The sequence below is a fragment of the Balaenoptera physalus genome (genome assembly GCF_965194825.1).
Source record: "Balaenoptera physalus genome assembly, chromosome: 1".
NCBI lineage: Eukaryota > Metazoa > Chordata > Mammalia > Artiodactyla > Balaenopteridae > Balaenoptera > Balaenoptera physalus.
The window spans coordinates 82,566,874-82,591,361 of NC_138882.1; the positions used below are offsets into that span (position 1 = coordinate 82,566,874).

The 24,488-nt window shown below is 43.2% G+C and overlaps 2 protein-coding genes across 4 annotated transcripts; both read left to right on the forward strand.

The window, feature by feature from the left end:
• The first annotated feature begins 113 nt into the window (after window positions 1-113).
• On the forward strand, window positions 114-14,485 carry CCT3 (chaperonin containing TCP1 subunit 3). 2 transcript variants are annotated; one of them, XM_082456767.1, is made up of 14 exons: window positions 114-271; window positions 2,141-2,202; window positions 2,913-2,963; window positions 3,054-3,116; window positions 3,814-3,910; window positions 6,179-6,296; window positions 8,116-8,302; window positions 9,223-9,372; window positions 10,142-10,274; window positions 10,455-10,536; window positions 11,810-11,990; window positions 12,758-13,003; window positions 13,279-13,410; window positions 14,154-14,485. In XM_082456767.1, exons 1-14 carry the CDS (start codon window positions 241-243, stop codon window positions 14,256-14,258), a joined length of 1,638 nt encoding a protein of 545 aa, XP_082312893.1. In that variant the 5' UTR covers window positions 114-240; the 3' UTR covers window positions 14,259-14,485. The 2 variants fall into 2 exon arrangements, with proteins under 2 accessions (XP_082312893.1, XP_082312894.1); XM_082456768.1 differs by having other exon boundaries at window positions 8,116-8,293.
• A 6,949-nt stretch (window positions 14,486-21,434) lies between these two features.
• Window positions 21,435-24,451, forward strand: GLMP (glycosylated lysosomal membrane protein). 2 transcript variants are annotated; one of them, XM_082457260.1, is made up of 6 exons: window positions 21,435-21,583; window positions 22,095-22,352; window positions 22,560-22,760; window positions 22,885-23,103; window positions 23,576-23,832; window positions 23,947-24,451. In XM_082457260.1, exons 1-6 carry the CDS (start codon window positions 21,506-21,508, stop codon window positions 24,110-24,112), a joined length of 1,179 nt encoding a protein of 392 aa, XP_082313386.1. In that variant the 5' UTR covers window positions 21,435-21,505; the 3' UTR covers window positions 24,113-24,451. The 2 variants fall into 2 exon arrangements, with proteins under 2 accessions (XP_082313386.1, XP_082313387.1); XM_082457261.1 differs by lacking the exon at window positions 23,576-23,832.
• The last annotated feature ends 37 nt before the right edge of the window (window positions 24,452-24,488 follow it).

Consider the following 24,488-nt stretch of genomic DNA (forward strand, 5'->3'; position numbering starts at 1 on the left):
GTGCCCTCTCTATCTAGCTTTCCCTGCGTTCTTACGTAGGGGGCGGGGCTAAGAATGTCAATTGGTCTGTGTGCGTGCCGGTCAGTGAGGTGGGTGCGGTGATTGGTGGGACCCGGAGAGTAGCGGGTTTGTGTGTGAGCCCTGTGGAGGCAGCGTTTTCTGGGCTTCGCTGGTTCTCTCTCTCCAGAAGGTTCTGCGGGTTCCCCCAGCTCTGGGTACCCGGCTCTGCATCGCGCCGCCATGATGGGTCATCGTCCGGTACTCGTGCTTAGTGAGTTGTGGGAAAGCCGGGGAAGGGACACCCCCCCCCCCTTCACCACCCCTCTTTTTCCGCACTTTACAGCCTTGCCCCAGCCCAGTCCCGCTCAGGTCCGGCCACTGAGCCTTCCAGTCGTTAATTTTGGAAGCCCCTTCTCCTGTTTCCCTCTCTTCTCTTAACCCATTCCCCTGTCTTGGCAAATGTAAACTGACCTTCCTGTCGCCGAGCCTGTTGAACGGAACGGCGTTCCGTTCTTCACCCCCAACCCCCGCCCTTGAACGCTTCCTTGAGCGATTTTCAGTGTGTAGTTGAATGAATAAAGGTTTTTTAGTTTGGCCTAGTTTTATAATCTTGGCTCATCCCTTAGTAACGGTGTGGCCTTGGCCAAACTGCTTGATTGAAAATGGCTCCATCTTTGTTATTAGGGTTAACAGTATTTCCTCATAGGATTGTGAGGCTTAAATGAGATAAGGAGATACAGCTGTTTAAAAGAGGGTCTGGCAAACAGCGAGTGGTATCCTTGGCCACTTCCTCTTCGGTAGCCGTCCTCTTGAATTTCCGTTAGTCAACCCCTGTTCACGAAGTAATAACCCTGCTTCCTTCATTGGTCTGGCTTAGATGTAATTATTCCCTCAAGTGTCCTCTCCGTTGTAATATTTCCCACTTACCAGCTGAGTTTTCCCAGATTCCTCGATTGGTTCTCTTTGCCCTTCGGGAACATCCCAGATTTCTTTCCTTACTTACGAGTCCCATTTCCCTTGTCTTCCCTTGGTATGTTTCCAACCTGTGTAACTTCCGTATCCTATTTGCAAGAGCACCTGAGATGCCTGACTAGCCATTTTCCCTCCCTCACCATCTTCTTTGTAGAGAATGCTATTCCAAGATTTTATCTATTTTGTCTCTACTTGGAAAATAACTGTTTTCAGACAAGAATTCACTTAACCCAGAAAAAAACCCTATTTTTTCTGATGAATCCATTAGAAAGGTCCATGCAGGATTTTAGTTATCACTGCCTGAAATAGGAATCTAAATCCTGAGAATTGTGTTTAGATTTGATGGGACTGGATCGAAAATTTTACAGCAAATTGTAGGGAAAATATAATTTGGAGAGAGGAGTGAGACATTACATAGGTTCAGTTATAGTCATTGGCTTGTCTCTCATTGAGAGGGCCCTGGGGTGACTGAGTGGTGCATTGTGCAGCCCTTTGGAGGTCCACGTTAATCTCTGGCATTAGTGGCTGTATCCAGTCAGGCTCCTTATTAAAATACGTAGTCAGCTCTTTCTAATGGTAAATGGGTAACTGAGGCATTCTGGTTACGTCCAAGCATGATGTGACTATCTTGGCAAACCCAGACACTTGAGTGTGTGTTCTCATTCCACAGCACAGTGGGGGGCCCTATCAGTAATTATGCTGGGACTGTCAGTATGATTCCCCATATCCAAGTATGAGAATATGAACCCCCAGACTCCCTTTTTACGTAAAGGAGATTGATGCTTTTTAGAGACACCAGCCCTTTGAGAATCTCATGGATCTCAGATCTCAGGTTATGAATTCTTGCTGTAAATACATGAATGTTTGGCTAGAGGGAAAGTGATGACCAAGATTCCAAAGTTGAAGCTTTATGGATTGTTTCTTCGTATACCAGGGGTTGAAGTAAATAAATAAACATAAGTATATATGTTTACTTTTTAACAGTTTGTCGAGGTATAATTGACATACAATAAGCTGCACATATTTAAAGACTACAGGTTGATAAGCTTTAATCCGTATATACATCATGAAACCTGGGTGTGTTTTTATTTTCAAAGATTGGGGAATAAATAGCTTATATACAGTGGGGCAATCCTGGGCTGTTGCCTTTTGTTTTTATCTATTTTAGGCCAGAACACAAAGCGTGAATCTGGAAGAAAAGTTCAATCTGGAAACATCAATGCTGCCAAGGTAGCACATCTTTTAAGTTGTTTATAGTAGTTTGCCTGTAGCTGCCTTCCCTAGTATTTCTGTATTTGTTTGCAATTAGGCAGAGGAAAAGTTGACTTCCCTTCCTTCCGGACATTGCCGTCTCGGTGGTAAGGAGAAGGAAGCCTTCCCTCTCTGAGCTAGGCCTAATGGTCTTCTTATATTAACTTGTGCATATTCTATTGCTGTATATTGTCTCATAATATTCTGTTTGTGTTTGTCTCCCATACTAGACTGAGTTAGTTGAAGGGAAGAACTGTATTAATTCCCTTTTGTATTCCTAGTACTCAGTGTAGATCCTGGATAGGTATTCAGTAAATATCTTTTGAATGAAAGAATGAAATAGCCCTAGATCTAATTAGCATGGGGTGGAGGCTACTATCATGGAAAGAAATACAAATACGTGGACTTTCAGTTATCTGGACTGCTGGGAAACTGAAGCTCTGGGAGGCATGTCCCTTTTTTTCCTTGTGAAAAGTTATTTGTTTCTGCATCCAGAAAACATTCCCGAAGCGGAAAAAGCAAAGAACAGAATCTAGCCATGTGGCGTGCTGTATTTAAAGTGGTCGCCAACCCTACTTTAGAAGTGTCCTTGTTAAAACACTGGCTCTGTGGGTTACTCATGCCTCTTCCCCTAACACACTCACTATCTTCTGATTTGTGCTTACATGTTTTTTATTTTCTTTCCATAGACTATTGCAGATGTCATCCGAACATGTTTGGGACCCAAGTCTATGATGAAGGTAGGCTTATCTCATTACTGAAACTTCGACTACAGATTTTCCCTTTCTGTTTTCTGGGACACTTAAATATAACTTCTGCTTTTGTCCTAGATGCTTTTGGACCCAATGGGAGGCATTGTGATGACCAATGATGGCAATGCTATTCTTCGAGAGGTTTGACTTTTCGTTTTGCTTTCTAACATTTTATAAAGAACACATAAAGAGATAATGTAAATAATGATTAGCTTTTTTGGGCTGTTGTAGCAGATTACCACAGACTGTGTGACTTGAAACAACAGAAATTTATTCACATGGACTGGAGGCTGGCGGTCCAAACTCAAGGTGTCAGCAGTGCCATGCTCCTTCTGAAGGCTCTAGGGAAGAATCCTTCCTCTTATAGCTTCTGATGCTTGACCACATTCCTTGGCTTATAAGCTCTCTTTCTGTCATATGGCATTTTCTTGTGTGTCTCATAAGGACACCAGTGGTTGGGTTTAGAGCATACCTTGATTACCCCTATGACCTCATCTTAACTTGGTTATATCTGCAAAGACCCTATTTCCAAATATAGTTTTCAGGGGATGAGACATCAACATGTTCTTTGAGAGGACACAATTCAACCACAACAATGGTGTTCCCAATAAATAAGCTAAAAGATACTGTTCTGTTCTCAAGAAACTTCAGTAGTTAAGTTGTCCTAATGCATTTTTCCCCAAAAAGAAAAAGAGTTGGAAAGGTGTTTTACTTAGATATTTTAGGGGCCACTTTTAATCTTTAAAGCTGTGGTAAAACAATAAAAGGGAGTAAGTGTGGAAGCAAGAACCGCAAGAGTTAGGACCAAGCAGAATGGGTTAAGAGGTCTTTCTTTCAGATTCAAGTACAGCATCCAGCAGCCAAGTCCATGATTGAAATTAGCCGGACACAGGATGAAGAGGTTGGAGATGGGACCACATCTGTAATTATTCTTGGTAAGAAAAGAATGGAAGGTTGATAAGGAAAATTAGATTGAAACATTAAGATTTTTGCCAGAAATAACGTCAGAGCTTTTTGTTTTGTTTTGACCGCAACGCGCGGCATGTGGGATCTTAGTGCCCTGACTAGAGATGGAACCCGCCGCACCCCCTGCAGTGAAAGCATGGGGTCTTAACCACTAGACCGCCAAAGAAGTCCCCTGAGTCATATTTTAAGAAGAACATTTTTACCAATCCACTAATTATAAATGTTTAAAGAACTTTTTGCTAATTTTCTGTGTATTCTCTCCAACTGAGCATAAAATGTTCATCATGGTATAGGATGAGCTTTGCAAATCTGATTGAATAAAATACAGTCCATTGTCATACTCACAATAAGTTATATTCTATAAAGTCACCACAAACACTGAATTAGTGAATACTAAACCATCACTCCGGGGGGAGTATAGGGTTAGGTTCCTCAAGCGTCCAGTCACATATTTATCAATGCATAAATATGTATGTTTTATGTTTTATTTGTTTGTTTTAAAGACACTTTATTTATATATATTGTTGATTCATTAACACTGGACTCATGCCCGTAGCACTATAACTTATGCCTGAACAAAGCTTATGTAGTAAGTTATTTTCTCTACAGGGCACATTACAGCTTTCTTGCACATAGGAAAATTAGATAGTACTTTAGGACTATACTTAGGCCATTTTAAACAGTGAAATCAACAAGAAAATGCGCAAAAAATGTGGAAAACATGCCACTAAATATACCACGTAAAGGACACTTGTTTACATGTGTTACATGGGAATTCCCCAGTGGTCCAGTGGTTAGAACTCCACACTTTTTCACTGCCGAGGGGGCGGGTTCGATCCCCGGTTGGGGAACTAAGATCCCACAAGCCGTGTGGCACGGCCAAAAATAAAAATTAATTAATTAAAAAAAAAAAATCTGTAGCAATATGTTTTCAGGAATTGAGGGAAAAACTATTTTCAGTTAGGAGATGCCAATTTATAGTGTTGGCCCACAGGCCTAAAAATAGAATCCTTAACAAAATTATTATAATATGAACTTCTTAAAAATTAATTTTTAAATGCCTTTGTACTGCATTTTGAGAATGGTGAGTTGGGTGGAGATTTGCTTGAGTCACCACCAACTAATCACATCTTTAGATCCAGTTCTTTTGTGGATTGAGGATTAATTACATATGGCTAGTTCTGTACTGAAACTTGGAGGATGAAAGAAGTAGGTAAGACTCCATATGCTTTTTCACTTATTTGGGTAGAAGATGAGCTTTAGGTTTCAGGCAGAATTTTCTAGCTGGTAATCTTAGTTAAATCTCCTGGAGATATTAAGTAGGTTAAGTATCCATGAGTCTAGGTTTCTTAGACTTAGGTAGCTTTTAAAAAACCAAAACTGCCATTTCTGAAGATATCTTTCTTCTGTGATACTGTTCTGATGCTTCTTTAACAGGGTATAGTCTTTTCTAAGTTAACTTATTAGAGCATGTTTCAAAATATTTGATTATCTTTCTTTTAATATACATGATGGTCACTTAGGAATTCTAAAGTATTGAAATCAAACATTTGAGCACATGCCAAAGAGTATACATGTGAACTTTTACACATTTGTGTACATTTTAAAAATTAGTATCAGTGGACCTGGTAGTACAAGCCCTTTGTGCAAAAGGTCCTTTTTTTGACCAAAATAATGGTTTTTCCTCTTCAAAACTTTTTTTAGAAACAAGCTTTTGTGTGTGTGTGTGTGTTAATTAGAATTAGAAAGTAAGGACAGTTTTTAAAAGGAAGGGACATTTTACCAATAATCCCTCTTCCAGAGGGTAAATTTTGTAAGTTTTTATGGGTATTCTTCCAGGTATAAAGTCTTGTGGGTTTTTTTGTTTTCAGTACCAGCAGTTTGACTACATCCTAGGTATTGAAATAATAAGCAAGTCAATTTTCCTTTATTTTTCTTTCTCTTTTAGAGTCTTCGGGAAAATGTTTACCATTTGTTTAGGAAACTGGGAACAAATATTTAGTTAGATCACAAGAATAAGTAAACCCTGGGATCAATCTTTGATCATTTAAAATATATCTGATGAGAATTTTTTTTTTCCAAATTTGCTTGTACAAAGTATAAAATCTGGAATAGTATTTGCATACTTTGGGGAAACGTACTTAAGAAAAAAGAGCAGGTATTTTTAGAAGCATAATGAAGTTGCCTTGATATCCAGGTACTTTTCAAAATGTTATGGTGTATGCATCTTTTTTCAGCAGGGGAGATGCTGTCTGTGGCTGAGCACTTCCTGGAGCAGCAGATGCACCCAACAGTGGTGATCAGTGCTTACCGCAGGGCTTTGGATGATATGATCAGCACCCTTAAGAAAATAAGGTATTGGAGGTGGGGACCAGAAATGGGTAGTGTCAACTATGGGAGGCCTGGAAAACTAATCTGTTCTTAGATGGTAAAGGAAGGCCGAGCACATCACCAGTAGTTTATACCCTGGTGGTATTTTGTGAGAAGGAGAAACAAAGAGGGGAGCAAAATGAAGGAAAGGGTAAGAGAAATAAAAGTTTTTAGAGGGCTTCCCTGGTGGCGCAGTGGTTGAGAATCTGCCTGCCAATGCAGGGGACACGGGTTCGAGCCCTGGTCTGGGAAGATCCCACATGCCACGGAGCAACTGGGCCCGTGAGCCACAATTGCTGAGCCTGCGCGTCTGGAGCTTGTGCTCCGCAACAAGAGAGGCCGCGAGGGTGAGAGGCCTGCACACCGCGATGAAGAGTGGTCCCCACTTGCCGCAACTAGAGAAAGCCCTCGCACAGAAACGAAGACTCAACACAGTCATAAATAAATAAATAAATAAATAAATAAAAGAACGTGAATTTCTTAAAAAAAAAAAAAGTTGTTTAAAAAATAAAACCTGGGACTTACCTGGTTGCGCAGTGGTTAAGAATCCATCTGCCAATGCAGGGATACGGGTTCGAGCCCTGGTCCGGGAAGATTCCACATGCCATGGAGCAACTAAGCCCATGAACCACAACTACTGAGCCTGCGCTCTGGAGCCCGCGAGCCACAGCTACTGAAGCCTGCGCACCTAGAGCCTGTGCTCCGCAACAAGGGACACTACCACAGTGAGAAACTCGTGCACCACAAGTAGAGAAAGCCCACACGCAGCAATGAAGACCCAGCACAGCCAAAAATAAATCAGTTATTTAAATAAATTTATTTTTAATTAATTAATTAAAACCTATAATTTTCTACTCATATCCTTAGGTTGTCGGGTACACAAGTACCTAGCAATTTGGTGAGCTTTGTATTGTACTTCCTGCTGTTAAGAAACATAGTATATGATAATATCTGTCTAGCACTCTTACAGAAGGAGGTGCTTGATTTAAAACATTTTTATGAAGTAAGCTTTGTAAGAATGTAGAGTACACAAAGGATTTATTGAATATTTGGAGCTGAATCATTAATGTTTTTCTTTTTATCAAGCAATAACTGCCTGTATATCTTAGATAATATTTTTAGAGCTATTGCTTTTTCCCTAAAATACATAATTCAGCAACTATTTAATGATTGCTTATTGTGTGTCTTACTGTGTTAATAAAAGGGATTTCAGCAGTATGAAAATTTGGACAAGATGGTATCCAAGGTCTCTTACAACTTATGATTCTAGATAGTCTTGCCATGTACAAATTTGTAATTTCGTTAGAGGAGACTAAACACATAAAAACACTGTGGCGCACCATGTATTATGATGCTAGGTAAAATAGAATCAGGTGTCCAAATGGATAGCACAGACCGATGGTGATTCTCCAGAGGAGCTCTCAGAATTTGTTAGTTATAGGATGAGGTTTCAAAGGTAAAATGTGTCTTGACCCAAGTTGTGAAAGTAATAGAGTTTATTTGGTTGGAGCAGAAGGTAAAGAAATTATTTTACTGTAAACTCTGTAAGTGTGGAGAGTTGTCAGACATGAGAGCAGATTACTCAGGGATTTGAGACACCTTTCAGGGATGGGTTAATTGTAATCTTGCTAAAAGGCAGAGGGTGGACAAAGTTACTTCTTGATAACACTGAGTTTCCTACAAAGGAACAGATTCCCCTTGTTCTGCCTGTTGGCCCACTATTACAGTCATCAAGATATAGATGAGGACTTCCTTAAACATCCAGGATCCCACTGAGCATATTATTCGTTTTTCTTTTCTCCAGTACCCCTGTTGACACCAGTAACCGAGATGCCATGCTGAACATCATCAACAGCTCCATTACTACCAAAGTAATCAGTCGGTGGTCTTCTTTGGCTTGCAACATTGCCCTGGATGCTGTCAAAACTGTACAGTTTGAGGAGAACGGTCGGAAGGAGATTGACATCAAGAAATACGCAAAGGTAGAAAAGGTAAACTCTTTGAGTGTGTACTTTGGAGACAAATTATTTCCTAGCATGAGTCATCACACTTGTGGAGGAAATAAGTTTAAATCAGAGCAAGATATTTTTATTATTAGAACCAGGAAGAAGAGTATTTGCTACCTGGAAAACAAAAACTTGAAAAAGAGGGTGCCAAAGAGGTATCTGAAATAATTCTGTTAGCTTCACTGCTGTTCCTACACAAGGTCTACAGGGGCAAGAGAAAGGCTTATTTTTGTGTCTGTATTTGTGCATTTGCATACATATCAGCCACTGGGTCAGGAAATAAACAAGGGCTCTACAGCATAGCGCTAATAAGCCCCAGAATGCTTTCTCCATCTTTATTAATTTAAGATTTTAAAGTAGCATTAATATCTTGTGGCCAGTAGATGGAGCCCTATGTCTAAAATTCATGGAAATATCTTTCAGGAAGTAGAGATCTGCGTCCTTTTTTTTTTTTTTTAAGAAGTATTGCGTGATTCTCTCATTCATTCATTCGGCTGCGCCAGGTGTTAGTTGCGGCACACGGGATCCTCATTGCAGCATGAAGGATCTTTTAGTTGCCACATGCGGGATCTAGTTCCCTGACCAGGGATCAAACCCAGGCCCCCTGCATTGGGAGTGCGGAGTCTTACCCACTGGACCACCAGGGAAGTCCCTGTGCCCCTTTAAATCTTTGTCAATCACTGAATTTCTGTCTCAGCCAACCTTCAAATTGTGTATCATGGTCTAAGATTGATGTGCTTCCTAGAGAGAAAGAAGTGTGATTGCAACTGTAGTTGTTTTAGAGGTTCATGGAAAAAAGATACTTTAAAAATCTGAAATGGTGGTCATTTGGGAAAGATGAATGTCTGGGCAGGGAGTTGAGAAATTATCTCCTGGTTGTGGATTGAAGTGGTTCTTTTGCTCAGATACCTGGCGGCATCATTGAAGACTCGTGTGTGCTACGTGGAGTCATGATTAACAAGGATGTGACCCATCCACGGATGCGGCGCTATATCAAGAACCCTCGCATCGTGCTGCTGGATTCTTCTCTGGAATACAAGAAAGGAGAAAGCCAGGTAATGTCCCTGGCCCTATTCCTTAAATTTGATGTAAGAATCTGTTAATATGGACAAGGGAAATAAAAAGAGTCTGTTACGTGCCTACTCTGTGACCTTTACAAGTAATCTCTGATTCTTACAACTACTCTTTACAGCAGATGATACTGACTTCCATTTTACAGATGAGGGATCTACACCTCAGAGAAGTTAGGTTAATTGCTTGAGGAACACAGCTGGTATTGGCGAAATCAGAACTTGAACCCAGCTCTGTTCGGCTTCAATTCCACACTATCATGCCACCTTTCCTAATGCATCAGTAGAACATAGAGTAGGAGTTAATTGAGCTTTAAAGTGCCAAAGAATTTCCAGAGGGCAGGAAGCTCACAAGGCTCCATCACCCTTGGATAAAACAAAGTAATTGAAGCTTATCAAACAGTGGTTGGGAACAAGAATCGATTCATTAGTGAGAAGAATTAAGACCCTGAGTTACCATGCACACTGACAGGTCAGAAGAAACATTGAACTAAGTGGCTAGAGACCTTAGCCAAACTCCACTAATTGCATTGTGACTTTGCATTCCAGTTGCTTTATAATTAAATGGGGTTAAACTAGATGACTGCTGGAGCTAAAGTGGCTTATAGAGGTGTTGGGTCGTGGCTTATTCTAACTCATGCTTTCTGGGATACATGAGAGTGCTGGATGGAGGGAGTATAGTGGTTAGGATGACCCTAAAGAGCTTCACCAATCCAAAATTTTTAATTCAGAGTGACTTTTCTTCACCACATAGACTGACATTGAGATCACACGAGAGGAAGACTTCACCCGAATCCTCCAGATGGAAGAAGAGTACATTCAGCAGCTCTGTGAGGACATTATCCATCTGAAGCCAGACGTGGTCATCACAGAAAAGGGCATCTCAGGTAGGACTACATTCATTTTTCCAGACTATTGTTGTGGTAGAAGAGGGTCGGTGATTTTTTTCCTCGCATGTTGTCATACACTGAACATAATTAACATGTGATGGTTAGGGTATGTGGAGGATAAAACCTGTTCAGAACCCAGGGTTTCTGGTTTCCAGCTTGACACCTCTATTCTTGCAGATTTAGCTCAGCACTACCTCATGCGGGCCAATATCACAGCCATCCGCAGAGTCCGGAAGACAGACAATAATCGCATTGCTAGGTGAGTAGGCCAGGTAAAAATAAGATTCTCCTTCCCATGTGTTTTTATTTTGTAGCTTCATAATGTAGTCATCCTTATCTGAAAAAGTTTAGCATAGGATAAGGCTAGCCAAATTATTTACAGATGGAAATAACCTGGGTTTAGCCATCTGCCCTCTTCAGAAGTCCTCTGTCTAGGGACTTCCTGGTGGTCTAGTGGCTAGGACTCCATGCTCCCAATGCAGGGGGCCTGGGTTCGATCCCTGGTCAGGGAACTAGATCCCACATGCCACAACTAAAGTTCCTGCATGCTGCAACTAAGACCCAGCGCAGCCAAGTAAGTAAATAAATATTTGAAGAAGAAGAAGTCCTCTATCTAGAGTAACAGTTATCTGCTGCCTGAGACTCTACTGCTCCTAACCAGTAGTGAACAGCTTATGCTTAGACATCTATGATCACTACCTTGGTATAGGGGTCCATTTCAGATCAGTCTGTTTTAACTAGCTCAGAATATAGCAGATCCAACAATTACCTTGATTGGATCCTCAGCTGCTGTTAATGCAACCTTAGATTGCACTCACTACTTCAGCATGAATATGTAGGCTCAGATACCATCTATTTTTAAGAGTAATTTTTTTTTTAAAGGTGAGTCTATTCTACATCACATAATATGCCATAGATCCAAATCCAATTTTATACTTAAAACGCTTGCTCTGAAATGGCTCGGCATACATACATATACATAGTTGACTCTACATGCCCATGAGTGGGGAAAAAGTGACAAATAAAAAATTAGCCCTACATTCATTAAAACGGGGTGAGACATATACTTATGTACTTAATCGCCTTATTTCTTGCTTGCCCTTTACATTGTCTTTAGTACAGTCCTGTTATTGACCTTGAGATCTAACTAGGCATTATAGGATGAGTTCTATCTAGAAATGACCATTATGTGTTATACACATGGTCAGATATGCATAAGAATTCATTTGTCCAAATTTTAGGGTCCACGAAGTATATTTTGAATTAACCTGTATCTCGTTACAGTAGTTGCCTTAGGTATGCACACTTTCACTTATAAAGCCACATTAGTTTAAGGAAACTTCACCTACATATTTGGAAATCTATTTCACCGGCAACCAAGACGTCTCGAGTTAGGTAGAAATGTTGTTAGCAGTCCACTTTGGCCCTTAACCCTTACACCCCACCGCAGACCCTAAGGACCAGGAAGATGAGTAAAAGTATGACATCATCTGGTCTTCTCCCTGTCCCCCTTCTCCCCATCTAATCAATAGAGCCTGTGGGGGCCGGATAGTCAGCCGACCAGAGGAACTGAGAGAAGAAGATGTTGGGACAGGGGCAGGCCTATTGGAAATCAAGAAAATTGGAGATGAGTACTTTACATTCATCACTGAATGCAGAGACCCCAAGGCCTGCACCATTCTCCTCCGGGGGGCCAGCAAAGAGATTCTCTCGGTGAGTCAGCCTTGGAAGTGTGACTGAATGATCTAGGTCATTCCATTTCTTGAGAGTTTCCCAGAGGGCCTAAAATCATCCTGTTGCCCATTTATAGTTATTTAATTGCCATCTGAAGCCACAAATCTCTCTCTTCTTTTTTTTTTTTAATATTTTTATTTTTAATCATGGTTTAAAATGTTTTTAATGTAAAATATATCATCTGAATCATTTTTAAGTGTATAGTTACAGCAGTTTTAAGTGTATTCATATTCACATGCAACAGATCTTCAGAACTTTTTTTATCTCAAAAAATTGAGACACTATACCCATTGAACAATGACTCATCATTTCCCCATCCACTAGTAACCACTGTTTCCTTGTTTTTTAAGTTGAAATTATAAATATTACTTTTTTTTTTCCTTAGTGAGGTTAGGTAATTTACCAGAGGCATATAACTAGTAAGTAGAGTTTCCACTACACTGTGCAGCCTCCTGGAGTACACAGCTAGACAGGACAGAGTAGGGTTATAGGTCTGTCAAGCACAATGGACAAAAGTCTAACATCCCAGAGTGACACCACATTCCCCCTGGCCTTGTTGCAGTTGTAGTTAATGTGTTTTTCCAGAGTTAGTAGCATCTGCCCTGCCCAAAAGGTTTGAAGGACCTTTCTTAGTTTGCCCTCCTTGGTGGTTTACCGAACTTGGCAGTCAGGAAGTCGTTTGGTACTTCTGATTTGTCCTTGAGTCATCAAGCTTTGGCTTTATACTCTTTGTTTCCTTTCCCAAGGAAGTAGAACGCAACCTCCAGGATGCCATGCAGGTGTGCCGCAATGTTCTCCTGGACCCTCAGCTGGTGCCTGGGGGTGGGGCTTCTGAGATGGCTGTGGCTCATGCCTTGACAGAAAAATCCAAGGCCATGACTGGTGTGGAACAATGGCCATATCGGGCTGTTGCCCAAGCCCTAGAGGTCATCCCTCGTACCCTTATTCAAAACTGTGGGGCCAGCACCATCCGTCTACTTACCTCCCTTCGGGTGAGTTCCTTTCCGTGCTCTTCTCTTGATGGGGTAGGAAAAGCTGTGTTTGGCCTAAGAGGGTAGTTCATGTCTGTCTTTCCAGGTTCTCCTGGTAGCTTGTTCCCTTAAAATCTCTTCTCTTTCTTAATTTTTGATTTGTTTGTTGTCGTTGCCATTTCCTCTTATCCCTACCTTATCAATGCAGTGTATTTGATTTTTATGTAATGGTCTCTGTCAGCTTACTTGTTCCTAGTATTTTCCCCTTTAATTATTTATGCTTGTTCCAACTATAGGCCAAGCACACCCAGGAGAATTGTGAGACCTGGGGCGTAAATGGTGAGACAGGTACTTTGGTGGACATGAAAGAACTGGGCATCTGGGAACCATTGGCTGTAAAGCTGCAAACGTATAAGACAGCAGTGGAGGTGAGGCACTCTTAAGACATATGCTGTGCTGTTTATTTCCAGATAACCAGAAAACAGTGTGTTTGGTCCAGTCTTGAGGAGGGGGGGATAGAAGGCAGAGTATTCCCCAAAAGATCTCCCAAGGAATTCCATCCCCCTACTTATATTTAGCTCATTTAAAAAGCAAGGTAGGGGGACTTCCCTGGTGCAGTGGGTAAGACTCTGTGCTGTCAGTGCAGGGGGCTCGGGTTCGATCCCTGGTCGGGAAACTAGGTCCCGTGTGCATGCCACAACTAAGAGTTCACATGCTACAACTAAGAAGTTCACATGCTGCAACTAAGAAGTCCACATGCCACAACTAAGAAGGTCCCGCATGCCGCAGCTAAGACCCGGTGCAGCCAAAAATAAATAAATAAATATTTTTAATTAAAAAAAAAAAGGTAGGGAATTCCCTGGCAGTCCATTGGTTAGGACTACATTCTCTCACTGCTGAGGGCCCGGGTTCAGTCTCTGGTTGGGGAACTAAAATCCCACAAGCTGTGTAGCATGGCCAAAAGAAAAAGAAAAAAAAAAAAAGGCAAGGTAACGTAGCACAGGCTGCATCCCTTGCTTACGGAGAACTGCATTTTACATTCAAGACTCTGAAAGGGTAGATTTCAGATAAAATGGTAATTATATAGGAGGAGCTAGGTGATACGTCTAAAAGAAAACAAGTGTCCTTCCCTTCTTTGCTAACCTCTTTGGGGCTGTGGTTTTTCTCCTAGACGGCAGTTCTACTGCTGCGGATTGATGACATCGTATCAGGCCACAAAAAAAAGGGTGATGACCAGAGCCAGCAAGGCGGGGCTCCTGATGCTGGCCAGGAGTGAGCGGTGGGCAAGGCGACCTCAACGCACAGAGCCAACAGTCTCCCCCTTCCCTGAGCCAGACTGCCAGGGACACTGTGGATGTCTTTGTTTGGAAGGGATCGGGTTGAGGGGCAGCCCCAGTCCCTTTCTGTCCCAGCTCAGTTTGCAAAAGGCACTGACATGTAATTCTTCTCTATTGTAAGCTTTCCATTTAGTTTGCTTCCGATGATTAAATCTAAGTCATTTGAGATGGTGGTTATTTGTTTTTCAACCTTGGGTCATATCTCTGCCTCCTGGCAAGGAGGGAGGAGGCAGAAAACCTTACTGGGAAGAGAGATGGGAATGAGGTCATTCAGTATCTTTGCCTCCTTGAGAGGGTATTCTTCAGACTTCTCAGTAGATGCTGGTTGGGAAGGCTCTTGGAGTTCAAAGCATGATATTGCAAAGCTTAAAAACATACCACCTTGCATTCACCACTCAACAGGAAGAACCTGCCCAAACCATGGGTGTTCCTTGCATGTGGTTGTATGTAGAGCAACACCCAGTACGTGCTAGGGCTTAGGCATTTATCCTAAAGAACATAGAGCATCTGTTTCTGTACCGTATTCTGTAACTTTTCAGAATCCTTCCTATCATACCTAGAATTCTTTTTCTCTGCCCTCTCCCAGTGTTCTTGATTCCAGTCTATTTTGGCTTGCTGGCTTATTTTCCTGGCATGCTTGTGTCACAGTAGGACCTCTGCTTTCCCTGTAAGCAGAAACAAAAGATGTTAAGTCCCATTTTGTGCTTTGTTTTTATCAAGGCAAAAAAAAAATCTTGTAGTGGCCCTGAGACGCTGGAAGCTAGGTGGGGCTAGCATTTGATTTTCTCAGAGTCCTTTCTCTGGGCCTTCCACTGTCCCCTTTGTCCTCATGACTCATGCAATCAGACTGTGTCTCCTCCCTGACCACGGGACTTAGTGTTACTAAGTTGAATACTAGGTAGAATAATAATAGCTAGCACACATTGCCTATTGTATAATAGATATGTTCTGTTCACTTTGCATATCCTCAAAAGGACCCTATAAGATAGGTAATAACCCCATTTTATGATGGGGAATCCGAAGCATAAAGTAGCTTGTCCAAGGGTCCCAAAGCTGATAAATGGCAGACCTAGAATTCCTGTGTAGGCAGTCTGGCTCTATAAGTGCATTTACAGCTGGCTATGCTGCCTGAACAGAGGTGTGCTGTGGGAAAGGGCAGCTGGAGACTCTGCTCTGTTCATGCCTAGTATTCAGCTTCCTGCTTAACCCAGTCTAAAGTCTTCAGCTTGGGACTTCCCTGGTGGCACAGTGGTTAAGAGTCCACCTGCCGGTGCAGGGGACACGGGTTGTGCGCCACAACTACTAAGCCTGCGCTCTAGAGCCACAAGCCACAACTGCTGAGCCCGTGTGCCACACTACTGAAGCCCATGTGCGTAGAACCCGTGCTCCACAATAAGAGAAGCCACCGCAATGGGAAGCCTGTGCTGGCTGCAACTAGAGGAAGCCCTCACACAGTAACGAAGACCCAACGTGGCCAAAAATAAAATTAAAAAAAAAAATGAAGTCTTCAGCTTTTTCTCTTCAATGAGAGGCTCTGAGATAAGCCTACCTATCTTTTGCTGAAATCCCTGTGTCTTTACTTGCAGTGTTAATTCCCTCAGAGCTTTAAGACCTTAAAGAAAGATGAGTTAATTCTCAAGTAAAAAGATCTTGAAGAAGTAGTGCTTGGAAGATCTGAGAAGTTATGGAGGGCGGAATTGCCTCCCATTTGTTCCTTAACACCTTTCTGGGTCCATTCTGGTTTCAGCTGTAATGGTTCAGCACTTGGATAATGGTACATAGTTGTCTTCCCTGCTGTCATCAGTGCCTCTTTCTTCTTTAAGACTTACAATGTCTCCTAACCTATGAAAATTCCTTCTGGCATGTTAGATCAATCTGTACTCTTCAGTCTAACTTTCAAAGCCCCTTTGTGCTGTTCAAAGCCTAAATTTAACAGTGATTAAAGGCTACCCAAGCCACTTTGTTGCCTGCATGAACTCTAAGTGATTCCATGAACACAACTTTGCTGCCACCTTGACTTTGTCATGGTTCTTCCCTGTCAAATTCCTGGATTCAACTAAGTCCTATTCCACACACCCCCTCCCCCTAAAGTGGTTTATTGGGGGTGGTGGGGAGACTTGAATTCCTATTTACTGAAACCCTTTGAACTCAGCCAAGACTCTTGCTTATATCCTTGCTTGTCAAGTCCAGAGTTGATAACCTCAGAGGGTACAAGTACTTTTTTCCTCAGGAAAAGTGAAAGTTTTTTTTTTAAGTTTTATTGAAGTATAGTTGATTTACAATTTTTTTAACGTTCCAAAGGAATATTTATTAAATACAGAAAAATAGAAATGATTTTCTAAAGAATCCAAAGCCCCTCTATCTGAATCCAACCACTGTTAATATTTTGTTATCTTTACTTCCAGTCTTATTTCTGTGCAACTTTATTTATTGAAAAAGAAAAAAGAAACAAAAAATAGGAACAGAAAAAGCTCAACACATATAGAACATTTTTTTCATCTGTTAGTTTCACTTAGCATTAGGGTCAGAGGCATTTTCTCATGGCATTATAACTTCTCTGTAAATTTTTTTTTTAACATCTTTATTGAAATATAATTGCTTTACAATGGTGTGTTAGTTTCTGCTTTATAACAAAGTGAATCAGCTATACATATACATATATCCCCATATCTCCTCCCTTTTGTGTCTCCCTCCCACCCTCCCTTTCCCACCCCTCTAGGCGGTCACAAAGCACCAAGCTGATCTGCCTGTGCTATGTGGCTGTTTCTGTTGTACAGCAAAGTGACATATCTTTTTCGTATTCTTTTCCATTCTGGTTTATCACAGGATAATGAACGTAGTTCCTTGTGCTATATACAGTAGGACCTTGTTTATCCATTCTGTATGTAATAGTATGCATATGCTAATCCCAAACTCCCAGTCCTTCCCTCCCCGACCCCCACCCCTTACTAAAAACCACAAGTCTGTTCTCTATGTCTGTGAGTCTGTTTCTGTTCCGTAGATAGTAGATATGTTCATTTGTGTTTTTTTTTCTTTCTTTTTTGGCCACACCGCACAGCATGCGGGATCTTATTTCCCTGACCAGGGATCGAACCCGTGCCCCCTGCAGTGGAAGCACAGATTCTTAACCACTGGACTGCCAGGGAAGTCCTGTGTTGTATTTTAGATTCCACATGTAAGTGATACATCATATGGTACTTGTCTTTTTCTGACTTACTTCGCTTAGTATGGTAATCTCTAGGTCCATCCATGTTGCTGCAAGTGGCACTATTTCATTCTTTTTTATGGGTAATATTCCTGTGTGTGTGAGTGTGTGTGTGTGTGTGTGTGTGTGTGTGTGTATACCACATCTTCTTTATCCATTCATCTGTTGATGGACATTTAGGTTGTTTCCATGTCTTGGCAATTGTAAATAGTGCTGCTATAGAGGGTGCATGTATCTTTTTAAATTATAGTTTTGTTTGGGTATATGTCCAGTAGTGGGATTGCTGGATCACATGGCAACTCTATTTTTAGTTTTTTGAGGAACCTCCATACTGTTTCCCATAGTGGCTGCACCAATTTCTATTCCCACCAACAGTGTAAGAGGGTTCTCTTTTCTCCATGCCCTCTCCAACATTTATTATTTGTAGACTTTTTTTCTTTTTTCCTTTTTCTTTTTTCTAGCCGCACTGTGATATGCAGGATCTTAGTTCCCCAACCAGGGATCGAACCTGTGCTGCCTGCAGTGGAAGCACGGAGTCTTAATCACTGGACCACCAGGAAAGTGCCCTTGTAAACTTTTTAATGATGGCCATTCTGACTGGTGTGAGGTGGTACCTCATTGTAGGTTTTTCTTTATGTATAGTTAATTTTTATTGCAGTTTGGTTGATTTACTGTAGTTTTGATTTGCATTTCTTTAATAATTAGTGATGATGAGCATCTTTTCATCTGCCTATTGGCCATCTGTATGTCTTCTTTGGAGAAATGTCTATTTAGGTCTTCTGCCCATTTTTCAATTGGTTTGTTTTTTTTGTTATGGACTTGTATGAGCTGTTTGTATATTTTAGAAATTAATCCCTTGTTGGTTGCATCATTTGCAGATATTTTCCCCCAGTACATAGGTTGTCTTTTCGTTTTGTTTATCGTTTCCTTTGTACAGAAGCTTGTAAGTTTGATTAGGTCCCATTTGTTTATTTTTGCTTTTATTTCTATTGCCTTGGGAGACTGACCTAAGAAAACATTGGTACAATTTATGTCAGAGAATGTTTTGCCTATGTTCTCTTCTAGGAGTTTTATGGTGTCATGACTTATATTTAAGTCTTAAGCCATTTTGAGGTTTTTTTTGAGTATGGTGTGAGGGTGTGTTCTAACTTCATTGATTTACACGTGGCTATCTAACTTTTCCAATACCACTTGCTGAAGATACTGTGTTTTCCCCATTGTTTGTTCTTGCCTCCTTTGTCAAAGATTAATTATCTATAGGTGTGTGGGTTTATTTCTGGGCTCTCTATTCTGTTCCATTGATCCATATGTCTGTTTTTGTGCCAATACCATGCTGTTTTCTTTTTTTTTTTTTTTTAATTTTTTGGCCATACTGCACAGCTTGTGGGATCTTAGTTCCCCAACCAGGGACTGAACCCCCGCCCCCTGCAGTGGAAGCATGGAGTCTTAACCACTGGACTGCCAGGGAAGTCCAATACCACACTGTTTTGATTACTGTAGCTTTGTAGTATTGTCTGAAGTCTGGGAGGGCTATGCCTGCTCCTTTGTTCTTTTTCCTAAGGATTGCTTTGGCAATTCTGGGTCTTTTATGGTTCCATATACATTTTAGGATTATTTGTTCTAGTTCTGTGAAAAATGTCATGGGTAATTTGATAGGGATTGCATTAAATCTGTAGATTGCTTTGGGTAGTAAGGCCAGAAAAATGAAAGTTTTTAAGGAAACTTGAGTTTATCCTAGAGTAGCCATTTGGGGGAAAAAATGAAATTGGATCCTTTCTTCATTTATTACAGCAAAATTAATTCCAGGCAACTGAAAGATTTAAATATAAGAGTAGTAGAAGAAGACACGAGATTTAAAAACATACTTACCAGGGGAATTCCCTGGCGATCCAGTGGTTAGGACTCTGCGCTTTCACTACCAAGGACGCGGGTTCCATCCCTGGTCAGGGAACTAAGATCCTGCAAGTTGCACAGTGTGGATGTAAGTAAGTAAGTAAATAAATAAATAAATACTTATCAGAGTGGGGAAAAATAATAAATGTAACTACATAGAATATTTGCATGGCAAAAAAAGAACAAATGGGAGAGGGAGGATGATGTTTGCAACAGTACAAGAGTTGATTTCCTTGAACTTTTAGAACTTGACCATTAAGAAGATAGGGCCTCAGAAAAATAGGCAAAGGGTATAAATAGCTCCAGAGAAGCAAAAAATAAATGACTAATAAAACATGAAGAGATGTTTAACCTTATTCATAGGGAAATGCAAGTTAAGTTTGGTAAGCACTTGCCAGGGTGTGGGGGAAGTGGGCTCTCAAACATGGTGTGAATGTCAATTGATGAACCTCATAGAGGGCAACTTGACTGGGCAATTCTACTCCTGGGTATTTATCCTATAGATTTGGTTACAAATATGTATGAAATGCTTTTCATACAGGGATATTCCTTTCAGTGTTGTTTGCCGTAGCAAAATGTTGGATACTATCAAGGTTCTGGCTAAATATACCCATGGAACATCCCCCCTGCAATGAAAGACTGGAGAATGAGACAATTCCAAGTGCATTGATACAGAACATTGCTCAATATATAAGTGAAAAAACAAACTGCAGAACAGTGGATTCCATTGTATCTTATTATACATATGTATATGTGTATATATATGTATATGTATATATGTATTATCAAGTGTGCACACACACACACACACACACACTTGAGGGACTTCCCTGGCAGTCCAGTGGTTAAGACCGCACTTCCACTGCAGGGGACACGGGTTCAATCCCTGGTTGGGGAACTAAGATCCCACATGCCACATGGCATGGCCAAGAAAACAAAACAAAACATACACTTGAGCATGCATAGAATATTTTATGAAGGACACATGAGAAACTGATAATAGTGGTTGTCTCAAGGAAGGACCCAGGTTGCTGGGGAATAGGGATGGTACCCTTTGGTACCTTATGAATATTGTACTGTATGCATTTTTTATTAGCCAAAATGATTTTAGGATTAAGCAAAACAAACAAACAAACAAAAAACCAAAACAAAACAAGAAAGGACTTCCCAGGTGGCGCAGTGGTTAAGAATCCGCCTGCCAATACAGGGGACACGGGTTCGATCCCTGGTCCGGGAAGATCCCACATGCCGCAGAACAACTAAGCCTGTGTGCCACAACTACTGAGCCCACGTGCTGCAACTACTGAAGCCTGTGCGCTCTAGGGCCCACGCGTCGCAATGAAGCCCATGCGCCTAGAGCCCGTGCTCCACAACAAGAGAAGCCACAGCAGTGAGAAGCCCGTGCACCGCAACGAAGATTAGCCCCCACTTGCCGCAACTAGAGAAAGACCGCGCGCAGCAACAAAGACCCAACACAGCCAAAAAATAAATAAAATTTAAAAATTAAAGAAAAAAAACAAGAAAAATAAAAAGTGCATTCATTCAGCCAGACATGAACTCCCTCCTATGACAGTTATGTATCACTTTCATGTCCTGTTTTCTGAGGTTTCTTTTCTCCACAATAAAATTGTGAGCTCTTCCAGGACAAGAACCTGCATAGCTGGGGGCTCAATAAATATTAAAAATTGACAAAAAGAACCCTCTGAGGTGTGCTATCTCTCCCATCGAATTCCTTCAAATTCTTCTCTGTGCCTTCCCTGCCACAGAGTCATTCTATAGATTATATTTGGATGTTGAATCCAGACATCATGCCTGCTTATAGGTAACTTTAGCGGGACCAGTTGGGTAGGAGAGGTTGGGAGTATGTCTGCAGATCTAGCCTGGGATGACTTGGTTGCCAGGTCAGTTGGGGATGACGAACTCCTAACCTTTCTGATTCTATTCTCACTCACAAATCTGGGTTAAGGGAGGCGGTCTCTTTAAGAACTGCTGTGATGGTCCCGCCCTTTAAAGAGATCAGCTGAATCTGTGAGTCACATGATTTCAGCGTCTCTTCCGCCCTCTGAAGTCGGGACTGCCTGAGAAGCTATGAGGAGCCTCGTGCTCCTCCTGAGTCTACTTCTGACAGCAGCTCCGTTTGGCCTTCTGGGGGAGGAGACCCGCCAGGTGAGGGGCTAGAGCAATAGGTGTTTCAGGATATGCTACCTTGAAGGGTGGTTGGAATCTAGGGCAAACAATTGGTGGGGGTGGAGCATGCTTGCACTGACAAAAGAGTTTTTCAAACTGGGGGTCGGAGCAGCCGTGGGTCACGGGACAGGACTGGGGAGTAGGGTGGATGTGAGGGCTTCCTGTGTTCCGGTGAAACCTGGACCTTGACTTAGCCCTGAGTGAGCCAGGTCCAAGCAAGTGTTGGATTTTTTTCTTCCTCTCAGCCCTGTGCCCTGATCTCTCCACCAGGGTCAAGGCAGTTCTGGCTCTACCCACCTCTCCTCCACCCCACCTCTGCCCCTTACAACAAGGTTCTGTTAGCTCCCACAAGCATTCCTCTTGCCTAGGCCCCCAAGGTCCCACCCTTTCCCCATCATTTTCCAAGGTCCCTCTCCTTATCCCCAAACTTCTTTGCCCTGTGTCTCTTCCTGATCCTGTTCGCTTGACCCTCCACTGCTCCATGTTCCAGGTGTCTCTGAAGGTCATCTCTGACTGGCTGGACCCTTCCCAGAACCTGCTTCATATCCAGGCAGTGGGTGCCACTTCCACCCTGCACTATGTGTGGAGCTGCCTGGAACCCCCAGCCGTGCTGCTGGTGGCCACCAACACCCCCAACAGCACCCTGAGTGTCAACTGGAGCCTCCTGATTTCCTCTGAGCCTGACGGGGGCCTCATGGTGCTCCCCAAGGAGAGCATCCAATTTTCTTCTGCCCTCGTCTTTACCAGGGTGAGGAGGTTGGGGGAGAACCAAGGGGAAGAGTGCAGAGGAGAGGGTTCATTCGAGTTAGAGGGAGAAACTGAAGACTGGGGGTAGGTGAAGTAGAGTCAGGTATGAGAGCCTGGGGTGGGGCCAGTGAACGGGGGGGTGGTGGTGGTGATTCAGGAGAAAGCTGGACTCAGGCAAGCCTAGTCCCTCCCCACCCCCACCCGCCAGCTGTTTGAGTTTGACAGCACCAACACATCCGATGCGGCCGCCAAGCCTCCAGGAAAATCATATCCCCCATACTCCTTGGCTGATTTCTCCTGGGACAACATCACTGACTCATTGGATCCTGCCAGCCTGAGTGCCACATTTCGAGGCCACCCCATTCACGACCCCACTGGGGCTTTTGCCAATGGCAGCCTGGCCTTCAGGGTAAGGGTATGGGGAATCAGAACTCAAAAGGCTGGTTTACGAGGGTGGGAGTTAATGATGGGGGTCGCCTTCAAACACAGGCATCCACCTGCTTCCCACACCTCCCATGCCTCTTCCATCCTAGGTTCAGGCCTTCTCCAGATCTGGCCGACCAGCCCAACCCCCTCGCCTCCTGCACACAGCGGACACCTGCCAGCTAGAGGTGGACCTGGTTGGGGTCTCTCCCCGGGGAAACCGCTCCTTGTTTGGGCTGGAGGTAGCCACGTTGGGCCATGGCCCTGACTGCCCCTCAGTGCAGGAGCAGCGCTCCATCGATGATGAATATGCACCTGCTGTCTTCCAGGTCAGGCTTCCAGCAGAGAAGCAGATGGGTGTGGGGTGAAGGGGGACCCCATTAGGACCTCAGAGAATCATTCAACCATTTACCATTTAGCAACACTTTATTCAGCTCCTTTAAGTGCTGGGCACTGTGCTAATGAATTTAGCCCAGTCTCTGCTCTCAGTGGAGAAGCCAGAGGGAAGGCGGTACAGTGTGACTAGTGCTCTGACAGATGGGATTTGCAAGGGCCCGGGGGCCCAAAGGAGGGAGCTGAGTGCAAGCTTGCTGAGTGTTGAGGCTGGAAAAGGACCCAGTGCCATCCAGTCCAGCTCCCCTTTCTACAGAGGAGAGACTGATGCAAACAGCCTGTTAGTTCTAGAACCAGGCCTAGGATTCAGGACAACTCGTGACAGACGGAGGCTGGGAAAGGGTGGGGGAACAGAAAAGTTGGGCACCACTGGTCCTCCTCATCCTGCCTGTTTGCCTTTCTCCCCAGTTGGACCAGCTGCTATGGGGCTCCTTCCCATCAGGCTTCATGCAGTGGCGACCAGTGGCTTTCTCCCAGAAGCAGGGGGACCGGGAATCAGCCATGCCCTGCCAAGCTTCCCCTCTTTACCCCACCTTGGCATACCTTCTCCCCCAGTCACCCATTGTCCGAGCCTTCTTTGAGTCCCAGAACAACTTCTGTGCCTTCAATCTGACATTTGGGGCTTCCACAGGCCCTGGCTACTGGGACCAACACTACCTCAGCTGGTGAGAGTCAGGGCCTGGGCCAAGGGTTTGGGAGGTCGAAGTGGAGGAGGGTTGGGCCTCTCGGCCTTCCCTCCTAAGCCTGCTCACCTCTCTTTCTCACTTTGCTTGCTCTAGGTCCATGCTCCTGGGTGTGGGCACCCCTCCAGTAGATGCCTTGTCCTCGCTAGTCCTAGGCATCGTGGCAGTGGCCCTGGGTGCTCCAGCGCTCATGCTGCTGGCAGGAGGCGCGTTTCTGCTGCTGGGCCGCAAGTGGTACTCAGAATACCAGCCTATAAATTGAGGCCTGCTCTGTAGAGGGAAGGACATTACTGGACCTGCCTTGCTGGTCTGCAGGTTTGAGGGTCAGTATTACCAGCCAGCTGCTCCCTTTTCCCATCTTGCTTTTCTGCAGAACGTCAGAGACCAGCCTCAACTTCCTGCGGACCCAGGTGGGGCTTCCTTCAAACTTTGAGGAGGCACCAGGGACAGAGTGATTGCTAGAGGGAGGGTCCCCTCGGCGTTGCCTCCCCGCCCCTCCACCCCCCATTTCCCTTGAATGGGACTCACAGGCCTAAATGAGAGGCCTTCTGACTTGTCTGCTACCCTGGAGGGCATGAAATAGACTAAGTTTTTCCCCAGGGCTTGTCTCTCAGTGTGTGAGTGTTGCTGGGTCTGGT